General features: G+C 41.4%; 1 protein-coding gene across 1 annotated transcript in view; it reads right to left on the bottom strand.

Moving 5' to 3' along the window:
• The window catches only part of hcn4 (hyperpolarization activated cyclic nucleotide-gated potassium channel 4), a 95,430-nt gene that overhangs the window by 12,263 nt on the left and 61,249 nt on the right, over nt 1-21,918 (bottom strand). Inside the window, exons 5-7 of the mRNA XM_033639355.2 lie at nt 15,823-15,969; nt 15,286-15,526; nt 251-415 (exon numbers count right to left, since the gene is read on the bottom strand). Coding sequence (XP_033495246.2) covers nt 251-415; nt 15,286-15,526; nt 15,823-15,969 — 553 coding nt within the window. The remainder of the gene's footprint in view (nt 1-250; nt 416-15,285; nt 15,527-15,822; nt 15,970-21,918) is intronic.

The following is a 21,918-nucleotide window of genomic DNA, read 5'->3' as shown; positions in this document are numbered from 1 at the left end:
TGAGTAAAACTGAGACAGAGATACATTCTCTCCTAACAAAGCAATGAAGTGAACTCAATGATATGCTGACTGGGTAAGACAAGATTAATCACAAGGTAAAACAAGGTTAAGTTTCCACTATAGCTCATTTCTGACACCAACTGAGGATTTCCTGATGAATGTTTGCGAAAACAGTCTGCAGCATCTTGATTACTGTAATAAAAAACCTTCAAGATTTCCCTCTGAAATGGTCTAAATGTTATTTTCTTACCAATACGGTCCAGCCTGTCCAGGGCAACAGTCTCGAAGGCCCTTCTCATCATAGGATACTCCTCCAGCACCTCATTGAAGTTGTCCACAGACAGTGAGTACAGGCGACAGTACGTGTCCGCTCGTACGCTGGCTGTCCTTCTGCCCCGAGTCAGCAAACAAATCTCTGCAACAAAACACAGCACACAAGAGATGATAATGTAGTGGAGTTAAACCCAGAGGCTCACCTGTCTTTGAGTTAGACTGAAATTCAAACACCAGTCTTGCTATAGATTTCATCTGTAATTTAAGCGTACCTCTTTCCCCCAGAATATACTGCATGCCAAGTGATAAAGTAAAACACAATACACTTTCTAGGCAAAACACAAGCTTATGAGTTGTTTTGTTTTATTTTTCAGCATTAAAACTACAACTTTACTGTAATCCATGGGTGCAGCCTTTAATGCCATGTTCAGAGCTTAGAGGTCTGACAGCCCTCATCTGCCATGCCCGCTCAGGAAAATAATGCTCCATTAAACAAGCTGCACTGCTGTAGACCTCTGGCACAGAGATGGTGTGTGTGGGTGCAAGTGTGTCTGTACTCTATGCAGATGCGGCATGCACTATTCAAGTGGGGTGAGTGCCAGTGTCTGCACAGCGTGTGTGTTTTGCACGTACAGTACAAAAATGTATGTCAAAGTATAATATTGGTGTGTAGGCATACCAGTGTTTTATTCATGAAAGCAAGGCAGTATGGGTGAGTATGGCAGGGTGAAAATACAGGCTATATATTCTATATATACAAATGTATATGAACACACTTAGATGAATTCACTGTATACATTTATAACATGCTATATATTATATGTATGTGTTTATTTTCATGGACTGGGGTTAGGGGACTTTGAGGTATGTACAGTATGTGTTAGTGTGCCATGTATTTGTACACATTCCCTGATGTCTTTCCTCTTTAGCTTTCATCTCATCTTCTGCCCTCCCTTCCTGTGTTTGCTATCACACTCACTCTTTCTCAGAAACCCATTTCCAGCTCATCTACACACACATGCTCTCAATTCTCTCAGAGAATGCACTTTCCTACTTCCCCCCCTGTAGCCTACATCAAATCAAATTTTTAAAGAATTCTTCATCCAAGTTATCTCAGGAAATCTCATGCATAGTTTGAGTCTCTCCACTGTCCCATTTCCCCATTTGGATATTGCACATATATAAAGTGTTGGTGTTTGTGGTTTTTGTATTTACATTTCCCTGACCTGCAGCCACATACACAGCAAGAGCGACTGCTGTAAATATCGATGGTGAGTCCGGAAGCTGTCAAGGGCCCGAGTAGGAAGGTGATTTTTTTTTTCCTTTTTTAAAAATATTGTAAGTTGGCCCTCTCTTGCATTGAACATTAAAGTCTTCAAAGTAACTATTAAACCAATCTGATCTCATCCCTGCTCACCACAGTTTGACAGTGGTACAGAGGACCCAGCCTTTTGCATCATATCTTGACACAGAAGGGGTTGGCTGATCTTGAGCCAGAAGGTGTTAGTGGTAAGTCACATACAAGAGGTCGGCAGTTAGGTTTAGGCAACAAAACAGCTTGCCCAGGGTTAGGAAAAGAAACTCAATGATAACACTCACATAACTTATAATTGTGGCAGCTACAGTACATATACCACCTTCCGACTTTGTGTTTAACTCTTATGGTTTGGGTCTCAGCCCATTTTTTGTATTTTTAAAACTGCATGTTGTTGTATCAAAAATAAATATTATTTCTTCCTGCCACTTATTTAATTTGGTTGCTTTCTTCTCAAAAGTTACAATGAAAGAAGGCTTGCTGCAAAAAGTTCCTTTGTCCTGTGCTCCCTGTAATTTGTGATATATTGCGTGGATTTCAATTTTTTTTTCAACCTTTTAGCAAGGACCAAGTGTTCCTTTAGCAAATGGATGATAAGTTAACAGCATACTGTTTATTAAGCCCAAACAAAAAAGTAGCACTCAAAAGAGAACAGAAAAAATGTACTGCTAAACTAACAAACAAAATTCACTCTTAATCTTAAACTGATGATCACAAATAAATAAAGAAATAAATACATAAACACAATAAAAAAACAAACATCTCTATTTGAAGTTACAATAAGGCCTGAAGTCTCCTGTAGGTTTGATTCTTGGATTAAGGCCAATATTTTTTGAAGATAAATTGATACTCAACCAATATGCATTATATTCATACTGAAGGCGATGGTTACAGAAACATCTGAGCGTTGGTTGATTATTATAAATCTCGATGATGAAATGAAATGAGACATGACCCCTTGATTTTCAGCCATAGGTTGACATAAAGATTTCTGTTTTGTTGATTTTTATTGAATATAAGTGGTTGTGTGAAACATCAAGATGACTGTTGGATGTCAACAAGAGCGTACATGCTTGTGTGGTCACTTTGCAGCAGCCTGGTGCTGTTTGTGTAAGACTTGATCAAAGTAGCCAACTGCAGTTTGACAGAGCGCCACATTCACATCAGGAACTGCAGATGGAAAACTTTCTGTAAAGGATATCCATATCAGGCAGCTGCATGAGGAGATAATTAACTGAGCGGGAAAGCCTTTCAGTTAATTAGCCACAGCATGCTAGCTGTTGTTGATGACAGATGCTGGTAAACACCAGATATTTCATCTTCACTTTGCCTCCCTGGCATTGCTGATATACTGTAAATTAAAAGACAAATCTGTGTCATTCAATCAGAACAGGTAGAAGACGGTGAAAAGAGAAGTTAACACATTACTTTTAAAAAAAGTGTAAAAAAAAAAGTGATTTTGGAGGCATCTTTAAGGGGGCGCCAGGTGCAATGCATGGTTCACCTACTCTGAGCAGGCGGATGGCACAAAATTCTGTCAAGGTTAACTCCAAAATTGCAGTCTGCTGCTCGATTGCCAGTGACACTCCCCCCTATACTGCCCTTCTCCTCCCACTGGCAGGGTACCAAAAAAAAAAATCCTTAGAGAGAAAAAACACTGCACCATGAAATGCCACCACTACACTTACACATGTTATGACTTAACTGGCAAATAATAAACAGATTTTTGACCTCAGGTTGCAGTTAAGTGATATCTTAGAATATATTCTCTGTGGACAAAAAATATTAACACCTGTACTATGCAAAGCAATAGCAAAAATATTCCCTTTGTGACAGTCTGGCATGTTGTCCACCCCATTTACATATATGGAGGGACTGCAAAAACACCTTCTTATACCACCACTGATAAATATGGCCTTAAAAATGGTCTTGGAGCCGAGTGAACACAAAACAATGTCAACACTACACAGTTCACACACACATAGCATTCACAACACAGCGACTGTAATGGATTACTTTCGATTGTACAGGTCTTTTCATTTTTCTGGTCACTGAGTGTAAAGTGGTTATGATTGTGTTTGATGGTTTGAAAAATGAGATACGGCAACAGATAAAGGGAGAATGCATGATTTGACATGACAGAGAATGAGGAATATGTACTCTAGTCTGTACGAAGCATGGGTGAATGGACAATGGCGAAGTTAGCAAGAGAGCTGTGTGAATGTGAGAGAGTAAAAATACCATGCTCTTCTGTCTGTGCATGTGTGTGTGTACACTGTGTGTTTGCACATGTCTTTTTGTGTGTGCACCCTAAGTGTGTGCTAGCAAGGCAGCCCTGGCTGTAGCTGTACTGGGGGTCCATTTCCCGCAGCACTGCTCCAGTAATCCCCTCTGGAGAGGAGCATCACAGCTCTGTATTAAATCCTCTTGTCCCGTGGCTTTCTGGATGAAGCCAACACTGCCAAGAAGAGGCGGTGAGCTGGAGTGAGCCCTCTGGCCTCATCTAACTGTCTTTGCAGCAAGCAAGCGAAGCCCAGACACTTAGCGGTGCCATCTGAACTACAAGTGCGGAGAAAAAAATCCATGGCAGGGTCTGGGTCTGGTGCAACCAGCTCTGAGCTGAACAATAAGAGATTAGCAGATGTCTTTGTGTGCTGAAAGGCTAAATGCAGGCGGCTGGCCTGAAACTCAACACTCCCCTGAATATTAGGACATGTAAAAGTAGCAGCTAGGTTCAATGTGAAGTCAAAATAAAGTGATGGCTGTTTTTGCTAAAAGTGGATACACTACAGAAGTAGAAAACATTAGAGTTGTAGTCTCCTGGTCAACTAGTTGATTATTTGGTCGATATGCTCTTGTCCGACCAAATTCTCATTAGTCGAATAATCGCCGTGTTACTTTCATAAGGAGAAAAGTGCTACATCAATAGCTTTCCAGGATTAATCCATTATTTCCTGCGGCGGGGGGACAGGCTAAATTACCTTTGAAAGTCCAACTTTCTGTTCCATTGTTACCAGAAAGTTGGACTCGCCCACCCTAAAGCTCAGCGTCGCGGTGACACAGACCCCCTGTCTGTTTCTGTATACTGACACCATTTCCCTCAGTGGAAACAAAGCTTGTATTTACTTGTATTTCACAGATAAGAAGCAATAAATCGTGAAGACAGTAAAGCCTCCACTAAAATAGCATTTTAAGTCGTGTGTGTGATCTATCCTTTAGGGATTTATACTTCGGGATTTATCCTGGCTTAATATGAGAAGAGGAAATCTCCGCTCGTTGCTAGGCTAATTTATACAGTGTAAAATGCCATTGGCTAGCGCTAATAACGTTAGCATGTTGTATTTGCTTGGAAAACGTGTTTAGAATAAGACAGTTGTTTTGTCGGTGAATGTTGTGAGCTGTAATGGAGCCAAACTGTGTGCCGTTACCTTTGTTACATGTTGCTGTTGTCCCTGGTTTCATATGAGAGGAGGAAAAGATCGCTAGACGCTAGGCTAATTTATACAATGTAAAATGCCATAGACTTGTGCTAATAACGTTAGCATGTTGTATTTGTGGGGGAAATGTGTCCAGATACAGACAAGTGTGTGTCTGTCAGTTCTGCGATTTATAGTGAAGCCAATTTGCGTACTTGATGTTTGAAATGGTCTCTATTAAGCCATGTTTAATGTGTGTTTTGAATCAACTATATAAAGTTCGATTTGAACTAAACTTTACAGCACTTAACACAGTTCTCCACCGCCGACTAGTGTTTTGGAGGTGTAACTGCAGAGTGACACAGACACCACCGCAGAAGTAAAAATATTGGCAGATTTTTTTTTTTTTTCACGACTAATCGATTAGTTGAAGATTATGTGCGACTTCAGTCGACCAAGATTTTCTTTGGTTGACTACAGCCCTAGAAAATATATATTGGGTTTCACACAAACTGGTAAATTCATTTTTGGAGGAAATACAAAAAAATGAAACAACTCAAACCCCTCTTAACAAATTGAAGCTAACATAAAAGCAAAAACCATCTTGGGGGAAATAAATGGCTAATTCAATTCATTTTTGGTTTGAAGTTTTCTCAGTTTCTCTATTTCACTCCACAATAAATGTACTATTTTTTGTATGAAACCAATCATATTTATTTTCTACTCAAAGTAATATGTAATGTTAAGTAATATATAATAATTTTTAATTAATTAACAATAAATCCTGATCATAAACAAATTCTGTGAAATGTGTAAATACAACAGGAAATTGTATGACATTTCATCATTCTTACATTTGCAGTTTCATTATTATTAATTTAATTTAAAAGTCTGTTTTTACTTCACAATGGATTTTTCTTTCCAGGTGTGCCCCCATTAATTCTTCATATGGGTGGCCTGATGGGGCCACTGAAAATCTTGGGGTAACACACCAAAACTAAAGGCCGTAACTGAATTTCAGGAATTCTACATGTGGGAATTAAGGCTCACTCCCTCACAGCATTAGCACAGATGGGCAACACCTTATGTTTGGCTAGCATACATACACAGTTTGGGGATATCTGATGTTTTTCTGCAACGTGGCTAATGCAGGGGACGCTTCACATCTCATTGTCTCTTCTTCACCCCCTAAACTGAGGCTGGTTATGTCGGTGAGGGACAAAAGACACAATAAAACAACATTCAAGGACCAGAAGATGTTTGTGTATAAGTACCCTACGGAACAGATGCAAACTCACAAAGGCATACTGCACTTTTCAAAATACACGCAATCTAAAAAATAAAAAGTCATTACTGGGGTTACCGTTGTACTTTAATATGTAACCATGCTCACAGCACGGCACTAGGGATGGCAATGACGGTTGATTTACCACTTTGGTCCGCACTGAATTATCTCGACAACTATTGAAAGGACAAGCACCTTTTTACACAGGCATTCAGGGGTCCTGAGAGGATAAAACCATAAGGCTGTATAATGGATGCAGCCACCGTAACATCTGTCTGTTTTTACTTCACAATGGATTTTTCTTTCCAGGTGTGCCCCCATTAATTCTTCATATGGGTGGCCTGATGGGGCCACTGAAAATCTTGGGGTAACACACCAAAACTAAAAGCCGTAACTGAATTTCAGGAATTCTACATGTGGGAATTAAGGAATGACACACTGATATATTTTGGTTTCTTATTTCAAAGTTAATTACTAATTATCTGATGTGCATAGACTAATACTAGGACAGTTAACATTTTGCGTTCCACAACAATCCTGTTTCAGTGTGTTATATATCCATATATACAAGGTAATTTACTGTTCTTCAAACAGATTGGTTATCCTTATGCTTAGAAAGCCAAACATATAGCTTTAACTTGAAAGTATATTGATTGTAAGGAGCAAAACATTTACTGGGAACAAAACTTCTCACGCTTAGAGGAAACTCCCTGAGTACCCATAGAATCCATTTTCATTCACATATCTTAAGATGAGAGTTCAAAGGACCCCTTAGAAAATGGCCATGTCGGTTTTTTCCTTACCAAAATTTAGAACGCTATATAGCCTGCTTCCTGACAAGCTATACTGACATGGTTGGCACCAATGAATGCCTTATGTCGTCTAGTTTTCTAAGATACCACGACCTTCTTTTGAGCTTAAAAAATTAGCTCAGCCTCCAATTATTTTATCCAGCGGGGGCCAGTTGGGGGGAGGCAGCTTTTGTATCTGATGCATGGCTGTCCTTTCTCCAATGACACTGTAATTTCATGTCATTTTTCATGAGTGATATGTCACCACCCCTCAATTCAGCCAATCACACGCCTCCCCTGCCTCCAAAGCAAACAAACTCTTTGACAGCTGCCCACACATTTAGCTATTTAGCTCCTGTTAGCTGGAGGCACAACAAGGTCAAACTAATTCTGAATCAGCCAATTAGAGGCTGATTCTGTAAACACACATCAGAACACAGACCGAGTAACTATTTTCTCCTTTTAATTTAGCTTAACAAAGCTTGACATGTTACTTTCCTAGCCAGCTAACTAGCTATGCCAAATTTGAGCTTGCATTACTACTACGCTTCAAAGTGAGAAGACAGAGTTAATGGCAGCAGATAACAAGTTAAGTCACAGTTTCCTCAGCAGCTTTTTGGTCTCTCAGAGAAAAGCAAATGCAAAAACTCATTTCTCTGTGGGTGCTCTAGCAAATAGGAGCTAGCATCTTGCTAGCTGGCAGTGCTGGGCTGTAAACACATATTATGTGGTCCAAAATTAATTCACAATTTATTGGATCATTCATATACTTTACTCTCTGTCTTCATATTCATTCATTTTCTGTAATTGCTTATCTTGTTGGGGGTCATCGGGGCGCTAGAGCCTATCCCAGCTGACATTGGGCAGGAGGCGGGTACACTCTGGACAGGTCACCAGACTATCACAGGGCTGACACATAGACACAGACAACCATTCATGCTCTTATTCACACCTGCGGGCAATTTAGAGTCACCAATTAACTTGCATGTCTTTGGACTGTGGGAGGAAACCAGAGAAAACCCAAGCTGACACGGGGAGAGCATGCAGACTCAGACCCCGGAACCCTCTTGTTGTGAGGTGACAATGCTAACCACTGCATCACAGTACATTCTTGATTATTATGATTATTTAATTCATATTTATCTACGCAGTACTGAACTCTAAAATGCAAAACACGTTAATAGTGCTGAGTGACAGGTGAACTGTTCAACTGCTTTTGCAGATGGTTTGTGAGTTGCATTAATTTATTTCTGAATGCTTTACTCCCACTGCTTACTCACATCTCCTGTGACTCATCGCAATGCTCCCCAAATCCTGTATGAAATCACAGGACAAGCTTAGCTGGTGTCGCGCTGCCTGTATTCTGTAAAGGGGCGTGTGTTTTCTCCACAGACTGACTGCTGCTGCTACAATCACCCATTTCTGCGTGGTCCTCACCAACGAGATGATTCATAATCAGCCCAAAATTGTGGGCTTTGTCAGCTCAAATTAACAACGCTACAATATAATATTGTCATGACACGAGATAACTGATTGTGAATTAAACATGTCATCGTCGTCTGCTCAAGTTTTTTGGTTGTAAAAGCAGCATTTCAAAAAAAAAGAGTGAGATTGGGGCCGTTCAGATGTAGCGTCTTTTGCGCGCACAAATCCATTAGTGTCAATGCAGACGCGCGTCAAGAGCGCTGACAATCCAAAGCGATGCCGTAGCTGCACGCATTCGGTGCGACGCGCCTGTTTTTTCGTGCGCGCCTGCGGCGCACAGAGATGGAAAGATCTCAACTTTTTCGAATGCAGCAAGTGCACTGCATGTCATGTGATAAAAATTAACCAATCAGCTCCACGGACCTGCTTCTTCCTTTCCGTCCAACAGACTTCACAACATCCGGTGGTGTGAAAGGCAGCAAGAAATGGAGGAGCGACTGATCATTCTTGTCCAGGGATACCAAGAGTTATATGACCTGTCTTCGTTGTACTACTTTGACTCCAACAGAAGGAACAATGCCTGGAGAATTATCAGCTCGGAGCTTGGGATAACTGGTGAGCATGATGATACGCTATTTTTCCATTTAACTTTTTTGTAAACTTTGTAACTTTTTTACCCCCCCGTGAGTGACAGGCGGTTTTGGTTGCTTAGTAACGGCAGGCGCGACAATAGCGCAACCTCCGAAGCGCCTTGGATAAAAGGATGGAAATGGCACAGCTGGCGTTTTCCACGCGCATTTAGACGCTACATCTGAACGGGGCCTAAAAAAGCAAAATATGCAACTCTGAGAACAGACTTTAAAGGTCTACTTGATTAATATTCCTGTCCTGTTCTGCTTTGAGTTTTTCTGGCCCAGCTGTGATTGTTCCCAAAACTGTTTGGCATGTTAGTGCTACAGACACAAAGATGCCTCAGTTTCCGGAAGAAAAACTACATCTGTGCACTAGAAGATGTTTCTTTGCCATAGCCATGATGTGTTTCATTCTCACACTTAAGTGACAATGCATTCATCAAAATTGAATGACACCAATTAAAATTGGATGCTGCTCAGGGAAAGACGGACTGCGACGACGTCATGTGCAGTGACCTTCGTGAGAACACACGGCTGGATTGTTGTTGGATGGTGCAGCCCACGTGTCCTAGGCTCTTAAGACGCTTCCCCTGAGTCCATGCACCCGTTCTGAAAGTGGAGAGCAAACTGCATGCCATGCAAGATGTCAGTGTGTGTGAGTATGTGTGGATGTGTAGGACAGAAAGCAAGAAAAGAAGACAAACCTGAACTGGGAATATCTTGTGTCCATACTGTTTTTATATTATGAATACCGTACGCTCATAGTGTAATGGCATGTCTACATGTTGTACACATAAAGAGAGGGTCACAAACTGTGCTCTCTATGAGCTGTTATTGACTTTCGCTCGGCTACATCCGCGCTGGGAGCTAAATACAGTCAATAAAAAACAAGTCTTTATGAGGTAAGACCCGTGCATGAGGGGCTGTAGCACTGCGATACAAACATCTATAAATTTTAAGCTCTAAAAATCATTAAATCCCAAGAGATAATTCTCTAAGACAGACAGCGCATCACAGAGTAAAGGGTTAAACTTACCAAGATGCTCATTTAGACAGTGGACACACTGGTAAATAGGTGCAGAGAGTAAATTTGTTTCCAACCACAGCTCATCATGCTGAATAAAAATGTATTTACAGCAGAGAAAAATGGAACTGTGATAAAGATAAGTGTCGTGGCTACAGTGCTATGCTAATTTAAAAACCCAACACAACTACCAATATACTTTAATGCACTGTATGCCGCATGTGGAAATGCCTGTGCATGAACCTGAGCAAATGCAAATTTTGGCCTTTGAATGTGCTTAGTGTAATGTGTAAGTCTCAGTGTTCATGCATCTGCATGTGACTCTGTATGTGTACGGGTGTACCTGCCCTCCTCTCTGCTTATAACTGTGCATGGATGTGAATTAATGAGTATGAGCAGGACTGCTTGGTCTGTGATAAAGTATCTGTGTCCTGCAGCCCGGTCTGGCAAAGCTCACCTGGACTCTGAGTCCTGCTGTCAGCTCCCATCTCCCTCCCTAACACAGCCCCCAGCCCACGGAGTGGACACTCTCTAACCTTTGAAACATCCACAGTGGGCTGCCTGATTCCCCGTGACATGCCAGGCTCACTCCCTCACAGCATTAGCACAGATGGGCAACACCTTATGTTTGGCTAGCATACATACACAGTTTGGGGATATCTGATGTTTTTCTGCAACGTGGCTAATGCAGGGGACGCTTCACATCTCATTGTCTCTTCTTCACCCCCTAAACTGAGGCTGGTTATGTCGGTGAGGGACAAAAGACACAATAAAACAACATTCAAGGACCAGAAGATGTTTGTGTATAAGTACCCTACGGAACAGATGCAAACTCACAAAGGCATACTGCACTTTTCAAAATACACGCAATCTAAAAAATAAAAAGTCATTACTGGGGTTACCGTTGTACTTTAATATGTAACCATGCTCACAGCACGGCACTAGGGATGGCAATGACGGTTGATTTACCACTTTGGTCTGCACTGAATTATCTCGACAACTATTGAAAGGACAAGCACCTTTTTACACAAGCATTCAGGGGTCCTGAGAGGATAAAACCATAAGGCTGTATAATGGACGCAGCCACCGTAACATCACCTCATCATGATCTCCCGTTTTAAAGCCATGAGTTCGGCATTTTAGACATCGCCATCTTGGATTCTTGAAACCAGAAGTGACCGTACTTGGATGAAAGGTTGAAGATAGCTCTAATGCTTGCAGCTAGCTTGGTTGGCACGATGCATTTACAGCTGTGGTTGACTTGACAATTATAATGCTAATGCTAATTTTCAGGCTTAGAAGCTTTAAAACAAAATGTCCTTTGGCCAATTTCTGTAGTCAGTAGTGACCATATTTAGACCAGAGAGAGGAGATAACCCTATCACTAGCAGCTACCTTGGTTGGCACAATATATTTACAGCTTCAATGTATAATAATTACTAGATACCAGACCCCAAGGTAGCACAGATTCAGTCCAACAGAATTGCTTTCCTGGCCCATATGCCCAAAAACGTTTCTAGCTTCTGCAGTGCACGCTCCACTTAACATGCCCAATAGTGTTTCTTCCACTGGCTCCACCCGCAAGTTGCCACTCGGCTTACATAATGATGACATCACTGATTTTTAAATCGCTTTATTTGGCACAATAAAGTTTTATGACTATAAAATCTCCATAGATCAAAAATTAATAATAGAAAGAGTCATTACTGACCTTGTTTACAGTTTGAGGTCTCTATTTTAGTGGTGATCTATGAGGAAAATGCTTTTTTAATGGTGATTAACTTGCTTTGGAGCCAGCCTCAAGTGGCTAGTCGAAGAACTGCAGTTTTTTTGCACTGCTGCGTTGTCTTCATTCTTCAGCCCCAGAGTCGCTGCTTGTATAAAACTGAATAACTTTGCTGATCTGGCAAATCAGCAAACTGACAACAGATCCATAACTGAAAATTGGACTTCAGATGAAGTCTTCATAGATGACAAAAGCGAAACATAGTCCAACAATAATGTATCTTTCTGAAATTGCTCTCTACTAAATAAGAATTAGATATGCAATGTCTTTGAACTTGATCTTGTAAAACAGATTAATTCAGTAGTCGTCTGACAGGATGATATTGATACTTGACAAAGATCCTCAGCGTTGCATGAGTCTCTCATCTCCTGTGTGTTTCTCAAAGAACACAACTGACGATGATGACACATATCCACGAGGGAAGATTTAATTTTATTGCATGACATCCTTGTCTTATCCAGTGACACCATACATACTGGTATGTATTTGTATCATGTTGTGCATTATGTGGCATCACATCATATTCCCTATCTAGTCGACTGCATTGCACCCTTGTGTGTTTGTCTCACAACATATTGGATCGTGTCACATCACAAACTGTATTGAAACACAGCATTGTATTGCATATCATCCAATCCCATCCAAGCTGTCATGTTATATAAGACAACTCTATATGTCATCATATCCCCTATTCTGTCACTCACTCAGCTGCTGCAGTGCCTCGATCTTCAGCTGATGCTGCTCCAGAATAAGAGGTGCAGGGGTGTTAAGTGGGTTAAGGACTGGGAGGATTACCTGGGCCTTTGCTGCTGCCAGCCTCTCTCACTGACTCACTCAGTCAGGGTGGCCATTTGGCAGCTCTATAGCACAGCCAGTCTGAGCTCTGAGAGGAAAAAAAGGCAAAAAAAAAAAAGAAAAGGGAAAGAGAGGGGAGGACCCAGGACTTCACAGGACTATGGATTAAGAGAGCACCATTCACAGAAAACCGGTCAGAGATTGAGTAAAGCCAAAAAGATGATACAGGAGATTGCAAACTGTGCTGTGAACTTACTCCTTACTCCCACTCTCTGACTCTGTTTCACTTTCTTCTTCTTTACCCCCACTCACAGAGCTGCTACGAGCCACTCACTCAGAGGCAAAGTGAGCCATCTTAGAGGTGCAATCAAAGGCAGCTTTTGATAAGCACCTCTGACTGGCATGTAGGGCCACCACAAGGTCACTGAGCTCTCCTCTGACCAAGAGAGAGGCGCAGTCTGCACTGGCAACACATCAATTACTGCAGGCAACAAAGGATGAACTATAACAACACAATAACCTGCTCTGTCTGGGCAGAGAGAGGGCAGCGGAGATGCTGTTCGGATAAGTGTCTCAATACTGAACTATAAGGAGAGAAAGAGGGAAGTGGAGGCGGGGGTGGAGAGTGCATGTTTTCTTTCTGTGCCCAGAGCAGCATCCAGAGAGCAGGCTTGGCAGCGATCCATGTGTCCCTTGGCGTTAGTACTGCAGTCACATTACATTTCCCCTCTCCACTAGATCGCTGTGTGCCCAGCCGACGCTCCCATCCAGGACATGTCGTGTCCACTTTAGACTTTAGGCTCTCTGGCTCGAGCTAATCCAACAGCTAACAAACTGGAGCAGACTGCTGAGTATATAATTGTGTAAATAATTCAGGTCGTCTGTGAATGAAAGGGTTACGGCACATGAGTTTGCTGAGATATTGATGAGCATATCAGAACGCTATTTGCTGTAAACTGGAGCCGGCTGACACTGAGTGTGTTTGACAAAAAAAGGGAACTCTTCAGCGACTGGACTTGGTTCACATGCTCACACATCCACATGCACGACAGAGAGTCAAAACCTAGCAATCCGTGTAAGGCAGGCCTCCATGTTCTGCACATAAAATTAAAAAAATATTGCTCTTGACTTCCTGCTCGCTGATACTGACAGCCACACTGAGATCCACATGTGCCACATACTCCCTGTGCTGATCCTGCACCAATTAATTTCATGAATGACTAACTCGTGTTTGGTAACAAACTCCCAGTGGCTCTGAGCTTACCTCAATAGCCCCCACCCTTAGCTCCCCAACCCCCCAACCCCACCAGAGAAGTGGCACTGCCAGGAATAGTCACAGGATAATGGAGTCAAAAGCCTTGTGCCTATAATGCGCAAGAGGGAAAAATAATTACAGATCCTAGGCTTAAGATTAAAGTGAGCGAGCCAGTTTCTGCTCCAAAACCAGTGCATTTGCACGTTTGTGGGTTACGCTACTCTTGTTTACTCAAGGAAAAAACTAAAGCCAAATGTAGATGCATTCACTCTAATGCATTTAGATGTCTGGAGTACACTTAGTTCAGCTTCTTTGAGCAGCAGAGTGTCCAAGCTGTCACACAAACTGTGCTATTACCACAACACTTGTGCTAGAAACAAGTCTGTGAGCTTCCTTTGAATCCAAGTTCTGCTTTGCTGAGGAGGGACCAAAGGATGGAACATTTTGGACAACATTTTTACACAACATGGCCCTGGAGAGAGCTGGGGCCATGTTGTCTAAACTGTTGATTAGTTTTGGCATGTGTAGAGATAGATTGCCTGCCATCTTTTCATTATTTCTCTGAAACCCCCCAGAGAGAGGGCATGGAGATGGACTTGAGCAGGCAAGGCATAATTAAACTTCCACAAGCAGGTCATGTGCTGTTAAACGCTTTGCCACTATTTCTCATTACTTAACAGTGTAGTCTAAATGATACGCTGTCACTGGGCAAATTAATTGGTATTTGGTGAGGGCAGTATGGCGGCATTGTCTCCTACATGTGTCATAGGCTTTGTGGGACCATGAGAGGGCTAGGCATTATCTGACCCTGATTAAGAACATAACACGAGCTAAGTACATAACAACTCCGGGTTACTGCACAAGTCTTAAGCATTCATATGGTATGTAATTTCACAGCTTTCTGACCCCTTTGACCTTTGAATGCATATTTCTCAATTTGCGCTACAGCAAGTGCTGTTTTCTTAATTTGGGTTTGCCCTACATTTAAGAGACAGCTCATGATGTGAATTAAGGGAAAAGTCCTGCATAAACCATGAAGCAGAATTTTAAGTGAGGTGACAAGCACTGCGCAACATACCACTTCATGCTCACAACGAACTAATATCAGACCCAGAATAGCATTATCCAAATGCCTCACAAATCAAAATTTAAACCCAAGCCAACCTCTTAAGGTACCAGAGGACAGCATTATTAATATTTAAACAGAGCAGATTTAAGCTCCACAGAAAGATGTGTGTGTATGTGACCTTTGAGTTTGTGATTCTGGTGCAGCGCCAGCTCGTCTTACCTCCAAAGTAGGAGCCATCTGACAGCTTGGTCTCTTTATTGCCTTTGGTTAGTACACTGACAACCCCATGCTGTATGAAGTACATTTTTTTGCCAATGGTGCCCTCCCTGATGATATAATCCCCAGGCTGGAACACCTCAAACTTCAGTTTGGTGAGCATGGAGGTGACAAAGTTGGGGTCGGCGTTGGCAAACAGAGGCATGGACGCCACCAGCTTTCGACAGTTAAAGTTGATGATTTCCTGTGGGAGCACACAATGCAGTTAGCAAGAACAGCAGCAAAAAAACTGGTGCTTTACAAAAAGGCATTGGTCTGTGACAACTTCAGAGAACGGGGATATTAAAGTAACAACAGCAAAAATGTCAGCTGTGCAGACTTTTTTTTTCGTGCTCCTCTCACTTCTACCTCTCACTACTACTTTTGGCCTCAAGAAAAGAAAGCTGAAGTAAACTGAGGGGAATGTCAAGCAGCACCACAAGCTTCTGAATGCATCACATGTGCAGGAGCTCCAAACCCAGACAGGAATACTCATCCCACCTCTCGCAGCGGCTCGTTGAGCTCTCCCAGGATGCTCTCCTCGTCGAACATCTTGCCTTGGTAACGGTGCTCGTAGTAGTCATGGATTCTCTGCCTCATATCTGCCGGCAGCTTGTGGAAGGACATGTACTGCTCCACCTGTTTGTACTGCAGGGACACAGAGACACACAACAATCAGGTTATTCAAAGGCCATAGTGCTGTAGCATAGATACACAGCCACAGGGAACAGCTGGCGCTGAGATCAGACACACAAGGAAATGGAGACAGATACGTAGGCTCTTGCAGGTTACATCCAACAAAATAGCACTTTTCCAGTCTTTGATCGTGCCTGTAAATTGACACAATGTACTATCTCCATATTTGTTGCAAACACCTTAAATATTACTTTAAATATCTCACGACTTCTCTGAAGGCACTGGAGAATTGAGAGAGGTATGATCATTGTCGAGTGTTAAGTCATGCTGGCAAATCACTGGAGCTTGTAAAGGGTCTGGATTGCCACTGAAACATTAACAGAGTAAAGTAAATGTGTCACTTTAATATCCAGTTGGAGTTGTCACTTTCAACATTAAATTAATTTGAAGCACTATAATCATTTTCATCCAAATATAGTATCTATTAATATTGTACATAAATCGCATAACTGATTGCAGGATACTGTAGTGTCTTAGTCTAGGGTGTATTTTGACCCTTCAGGATACTGCAGTGTCTTAGTCTGGGGTGTATTTTGACCCTTCAGGATACTGCAGTGTCTTAGTCTGGGGTGTATTTTGACCCTTCACTACAAAGTAGAAAGTGAGAAAAAGAAGCAAAGGAATGATGTCATTACAAATCCAAATAATGCATTTAATCTATAGACTGTATAATAAAGATGGACACCATGACAGCTTCCTAAAAGTGAAGCCAAACCATCTTGATTTCCCCCTGGTGATGGCTGGCTGCAGTATAGGTCATAAACCCCGCCCCCTCTACGTTAGCGGATGGGATATTGGTCAAAAAGATCAAAGTACATGTCGAATACATTTATCCCAAAGATGGTTTCTGTCATTTTGGGTGGTTCTTATCACACTGATGTATGTTCAAGTGTTCATTTCCAGGTTTGGTTTTAATTAGTTATTTGATGTCATGAAAAGGGGTTTGACGTCATGATTGACAGCTGTGTGTCAATCGTTGTGCTCATGATTAATGGCGCTGCTCACGATTCGAGATCGCTATTGTGGAGACTCTGGCTCCAAATGATGCCAACAGTGAAAGGCAACAGCGGCCATGTCCAGGATTTTTTGTCATCGTTTTTATACGGTGGGAGTAAGTGGAGATGCATTGTCCATCTTTTTATACAGTCAGTGGTTTAAACCAGTGACAGGTGAGAAAAGAAGCAGTAGGGAAAACAAGAAAGAAGACAAGAACAAGAAAAATAGATGTGCATGTACATTAGGATAACACACTAGAGAGATAGATGGAGTGCCTTTACTGTATGTGAATGTATGTACCTGTGTGTGTTATTAAATGTTACTGTGTGTAAGTATGTGATAGGTTTACAATACTTTGCACCTAAAAGCAGTCATACCAAGAAAAACAGAAATATGTTAAGTATTTAGTGTGAGCATATTAATGTAGGACATGACTGCAGTTGAAATAACATACATGTGTGCTGAAGCTAGCAACAAACACTTAGCAGTTTATTTACTGTATGTTTTACAGTAAATACTGCGCGCGTGTGTCTGCATCATCCAGTCTTTATGTAGCTTGTTAAAAATAAAAGTATTAAAATTTATGGCCTTTCATTGATGCTACAGTATAGGAAGCAGAGATGCAGATCAAAGCACACTGAGAGCACCTCGGGAATAATAACATGTAGAATCCTTGACCCTCAGTGAAAGAAAAAAAAAGTAGGAAAAAAAGAAGAAATTAACCATTCATAGGGCGATGCTGGAGGTGCTCTTTGATCACCAATTCTACGCTGCCAACAGCCTTACCACTCAACGACACGGCTGACCTCAGATGTCTCCCTCTTTGTTATCCCACTCTACTACCCTAGTCACCACTAATCTCGGAGGAGATCATCAAAAGGACAATCTTTTGGAAATGTAGCACAGTAAATAAGGACAGCTGTCTCCTGCAAGTCAGATTGTTTTTTGGGGGAGCAGAAAAGCTGTCAGGCTTCCTGAAAATCAAGAGATGTGAGTGGAGTTGGAAGGAAACACATACACGGGTTAGAATCCAGTGTTATAAAACATGCAGGCCGACTAAACTACTGTATAACCACTTTGGAATGAGTCTGACTGGCACCGTGCTGTGTTTGTAAGCCTCTACAATGCTCACTCCTGCAACGTTCTCTTTTTCCTCCCCTCTTTGCCAAATTCAAATGGATTTTAGTTGTGTTTGACCAGAGCCTTTTGAGTCCCTCACAGACAAAGAAAACAGTCTGGAGTCAGTCTGTGCATATAGATGACACAGCTCCCTCGACTGTGACCGGTTAGCTACAAACTGTTGCATACCCCAGCTTGTAATTGTGATTTGTAATGCATTGTAGCTGCACAAAGACATTCATAAACACTACAAGGTATACATATATATATGCAGGTGCAAGGGTATAATGTGTGCATATGAAAACACACGCCCACAGTCTACAGCAAGAAATGCTGCACATAAGGCCGATTAAGTGAACTATCATACTGTATGTTCAACACATCTGATATACTTAAAATATCGGTTCACCTTTTAGCAATGTTAAGTGAAATATTAGACAATTTATATGTGTCAATGCTGCGTGAAGTTAAATACTTGCAGAGGCAAGAATAAGATGTGAAAAGAATCTTTTACATATCCGGTCTCTGTGCGTCTGTGGAGAGATGGATGAGTTCTGTCATGGGGTAAGGGTTTGAGTCTTTATCCCTCACAATCCCTTTGGCATAAAATTGAGCATTTACTGATCTGATGATGAAATAGAATCCTTACACAGAGAGGAACTTTTCCTCCTCTGCTCTGAAAGACGGAAAGCTCTAGAAAACAATCGCAGACATCTCCAGCTGCAGTCCCATTAGCCGCAGCGTATTGCAGCAAAGATGTGCTTGTCTGCGTGTGACGCCAGGGTGAAGATGACAGGTGTAACCCACATTCTGCATCTTGTCTAATGTCTTTATGTCTCCTGCATTAGACATGCCACAGCATGGCGCTCTGTTTCAAAGGCGTGGATTATCATCTCCTTATGAATGTCTCAACCCTTTTTTTTTTTTAACATTCATTAAAAAAAACAACCATTTATCCTCAGCTCTGCAGCATGTTACAATTTGATTCTCTCAGCATGAAAGGGCATTAGTCAAGTGAACAAATGCAAGATAATGTCTTATTGCTTTTATACTGTCTACATACAGTGGCTCAGTGTCTCAGTCAAAGCATATTTACTAATCACTGCTATGTCTGAGAGGAGGAGCTGACAAGGATGTAAAGACGCCGACCATGGGGGGCCGGCGCTCTCTTGATGCTGTGATGGGCTGATAACACCCCCTGTGATGGGAAATTATCTTATTGCTCCACAGCCGCCATCACACTGCCACCAGGAAGATCCCAGCTCCCCTGCTCTACGTGGCTAAATCAAATCATAGTCAGCATTAAGGAGGTAATCATTCCACCATCAGCCTCCCTCGCTGCACTCTGAAAACCAGGAGGTTCAGGCTACGAAGGGGGTGGGGGGGATTGTAGAAGTAGCCGATGAGAACTATTAGATTGAGTCTTTCTTCTTGCTTGTAGCTTGCTTGCTTGTAGCTCTTCATTTTGGGAAATATGCTAAATTGTTACATCAAAAGATTCATACCTCTTTCATATTTCTATGGTAACCACGAGCAGCCTGATAAGTTAGTTTAGCATAGGGCATAACAGCTAGTCTGGCTTTGTCTAAAGCTCAGGCAATCAGCAAAGTCTGGCAACAATAAGACTCCAGGAAGTTACAGTGCCTGACCAAACAAGAGTCATACAACTATCTTAAAACAGAATAAACAAACAAGATATGATGTGTTAATTAGTGAGTTTTGAGGTGCTGGTAGGTTGACGGCGTCATGCTAGCTGTTTCCCTTTGTTTCCAATCTTTGTGCTACGCTAAGCTACCAGGCTCCAAGCTATAGCTTTATATTTAACAGACAGATGAGAATGGTATCAATCTTGTCATCCTACTCTTGGCAACACAACAAATAAGTCAAATTATTCCTTTAAAGAAAGAGTTTCACAAACTTTCATCCAGAGTTTTGGTTTTAGTTTGGCTCTTGATGATGAATTTTAACGTTGATTTGTTTGTGATATTTACACAGGGTTCCTACAATTTAAGGCAAGTTAGATTTAAGACTTTTTAAGACTTTTTTAATGCCACTTGGAAATTTAAGACAAATTTTTCAATTATTAAAATCGAAGAAGAAAATAAAAGCATGAAACAAGATCATTTTGCGCAACAATTTTGCCCAAATGGTTTTGTAACATAAAGGATGACTTGGCGTTTTTGTGTTCCTCACTCTGCATATGGGATTCTGATCGTGCCAAGTTTGACGAAACCTTTTGCACAAAATACACCAAGCCTTATATCCATTGCCTTCTACTGGTTTCAGCCATGACACTAAATCTTGGTTAAACAGCCAATTTTCACTGAATCTGCACTTCCCCATGTCGTCCAGGGTTTAGTGACAGTTAGCTAGTAGACAGTGGATCCTCTGCTCTGACCATCCTGACGGAAAAACAAAATACGAGTGTTGCTGCTTCTGCTATCCTGATCTGCAAGCGGTTAAGGTCTGGTGTGTCGGATTTAGTGGCATCTAGACCAGGGGTGTCCAAACTTTTTTGAATGGGTGCTGGAAATAAAATAAAATGAAAAATTACATACAAATAGGATGCAACTGTTGCATCTTTCAGTGAATAAGTATTCACCTTTCAACTGCTTCTGAAAGCATTTCTTTGCTGTGGCCATGTCGGCTACCTAGCAGGAAACTTTTGCTGTTTGGTACAGTAATTGTTCCATTTACTTGTTTACTATCTGTTTGTGAAAACACATCAGTTACACTGGCATAGTTCGTTCTTGGTGCATGTCTGCAAACAGAATAATAGTCCTGCCATCGAAAGGTGAATGGAAAGAAAATGCAAAGAGATCTTGTACTTATATACTTATAGTATATTTTGAAAGGTAAGCCGGGGGCCCCCTAGAGTCAGCCCCCAGGCTGGACTTTGGACATGTTTGTTGTAGGAGAACTAACAGTGGGTCTATCCAGAGTCATTGTTTGGTTTGTCCCTTCCAGGCTACTGTAGAACAAGCTCAGTATGTAGATATTAGCAGCTCATGCTAAGGAATTAAAATTCAACCATTTTTATTTTCAGGTGACTACAAACTAATGAAAACACAGTTATGAATATCTTTTACAATATCCTTTATAATATCCTGCCAATGGAAGCCCTTAAATCCAACAAACTGGACCTTTACATAAAAAAGAACTCTTCTCCATCTTGAACTGTGTCTCTGTATATACTGTAAGTACCTTACTGTAACTTACCATCCTCTAAGTATGTTACAGTAGGGAGGTTTTAGTGTGTGTGTGTGTGTGGGTGGGTGGGTGAGCCTATTAACTTCCAGCTTTGGCAATATTATAGTCTCAGCATACTCTGCCCACTGAGCTATACAGAATTGCATCTTAATGCTCTTTCATTTTATAAATCCTTTCTCTTCCTTTAGTTTCTGAGTGATCTCTCTCCTCATGACCATTCTTTCGTCTGTTTCCCGTTTGTATGTTTCTTTTTTTTTCTGTCCCTCTACCCTTTTATTATGCTTTTCATTTTTCCCCAATTCCCATCTCTCTCATGCAGTTCTCCAAGCAGATGCAAATTTTTACCAAATAAAATATGAATAATTCATTTCCCAACAGAGATGTCAGCCACTTAATTATACTTTCTAAACATTTATTCTTCTCCACTGTTTTCTGTCTCCTACTTTATAACCTTGTGTTGCATGGTCAAAAGCTATGGGTCATACAATGAGGCTAACTGAAGTCTTAAATATTTGCACCCATAAATGTGTGCATAAAAAATTGGCAACAGAATAATTAGCCAAGCATGTTATAGAT

Source organism: Epinephelus lanceolatus, chromosome 2 (assembly GCF_041903045.1).
Source record: "Epinephelus lanceolatus isolate andai-2023 chromosome 2, ASM4190304v1, whole genome shotgun sequence".
NCBI classification, from domain to species: domain Eukaryota; kingdom Metazoa; phylum Chordata; class Actinopteri; order Perciformes; family Serranidae; genus Epinephelus; species Epinephelus lanceolatus.
The sequence above is the reverse complement of the archived record's forward strand: the minus strand, read 5'-3'. Positions and strand labels throughout refer to the sequence as shown.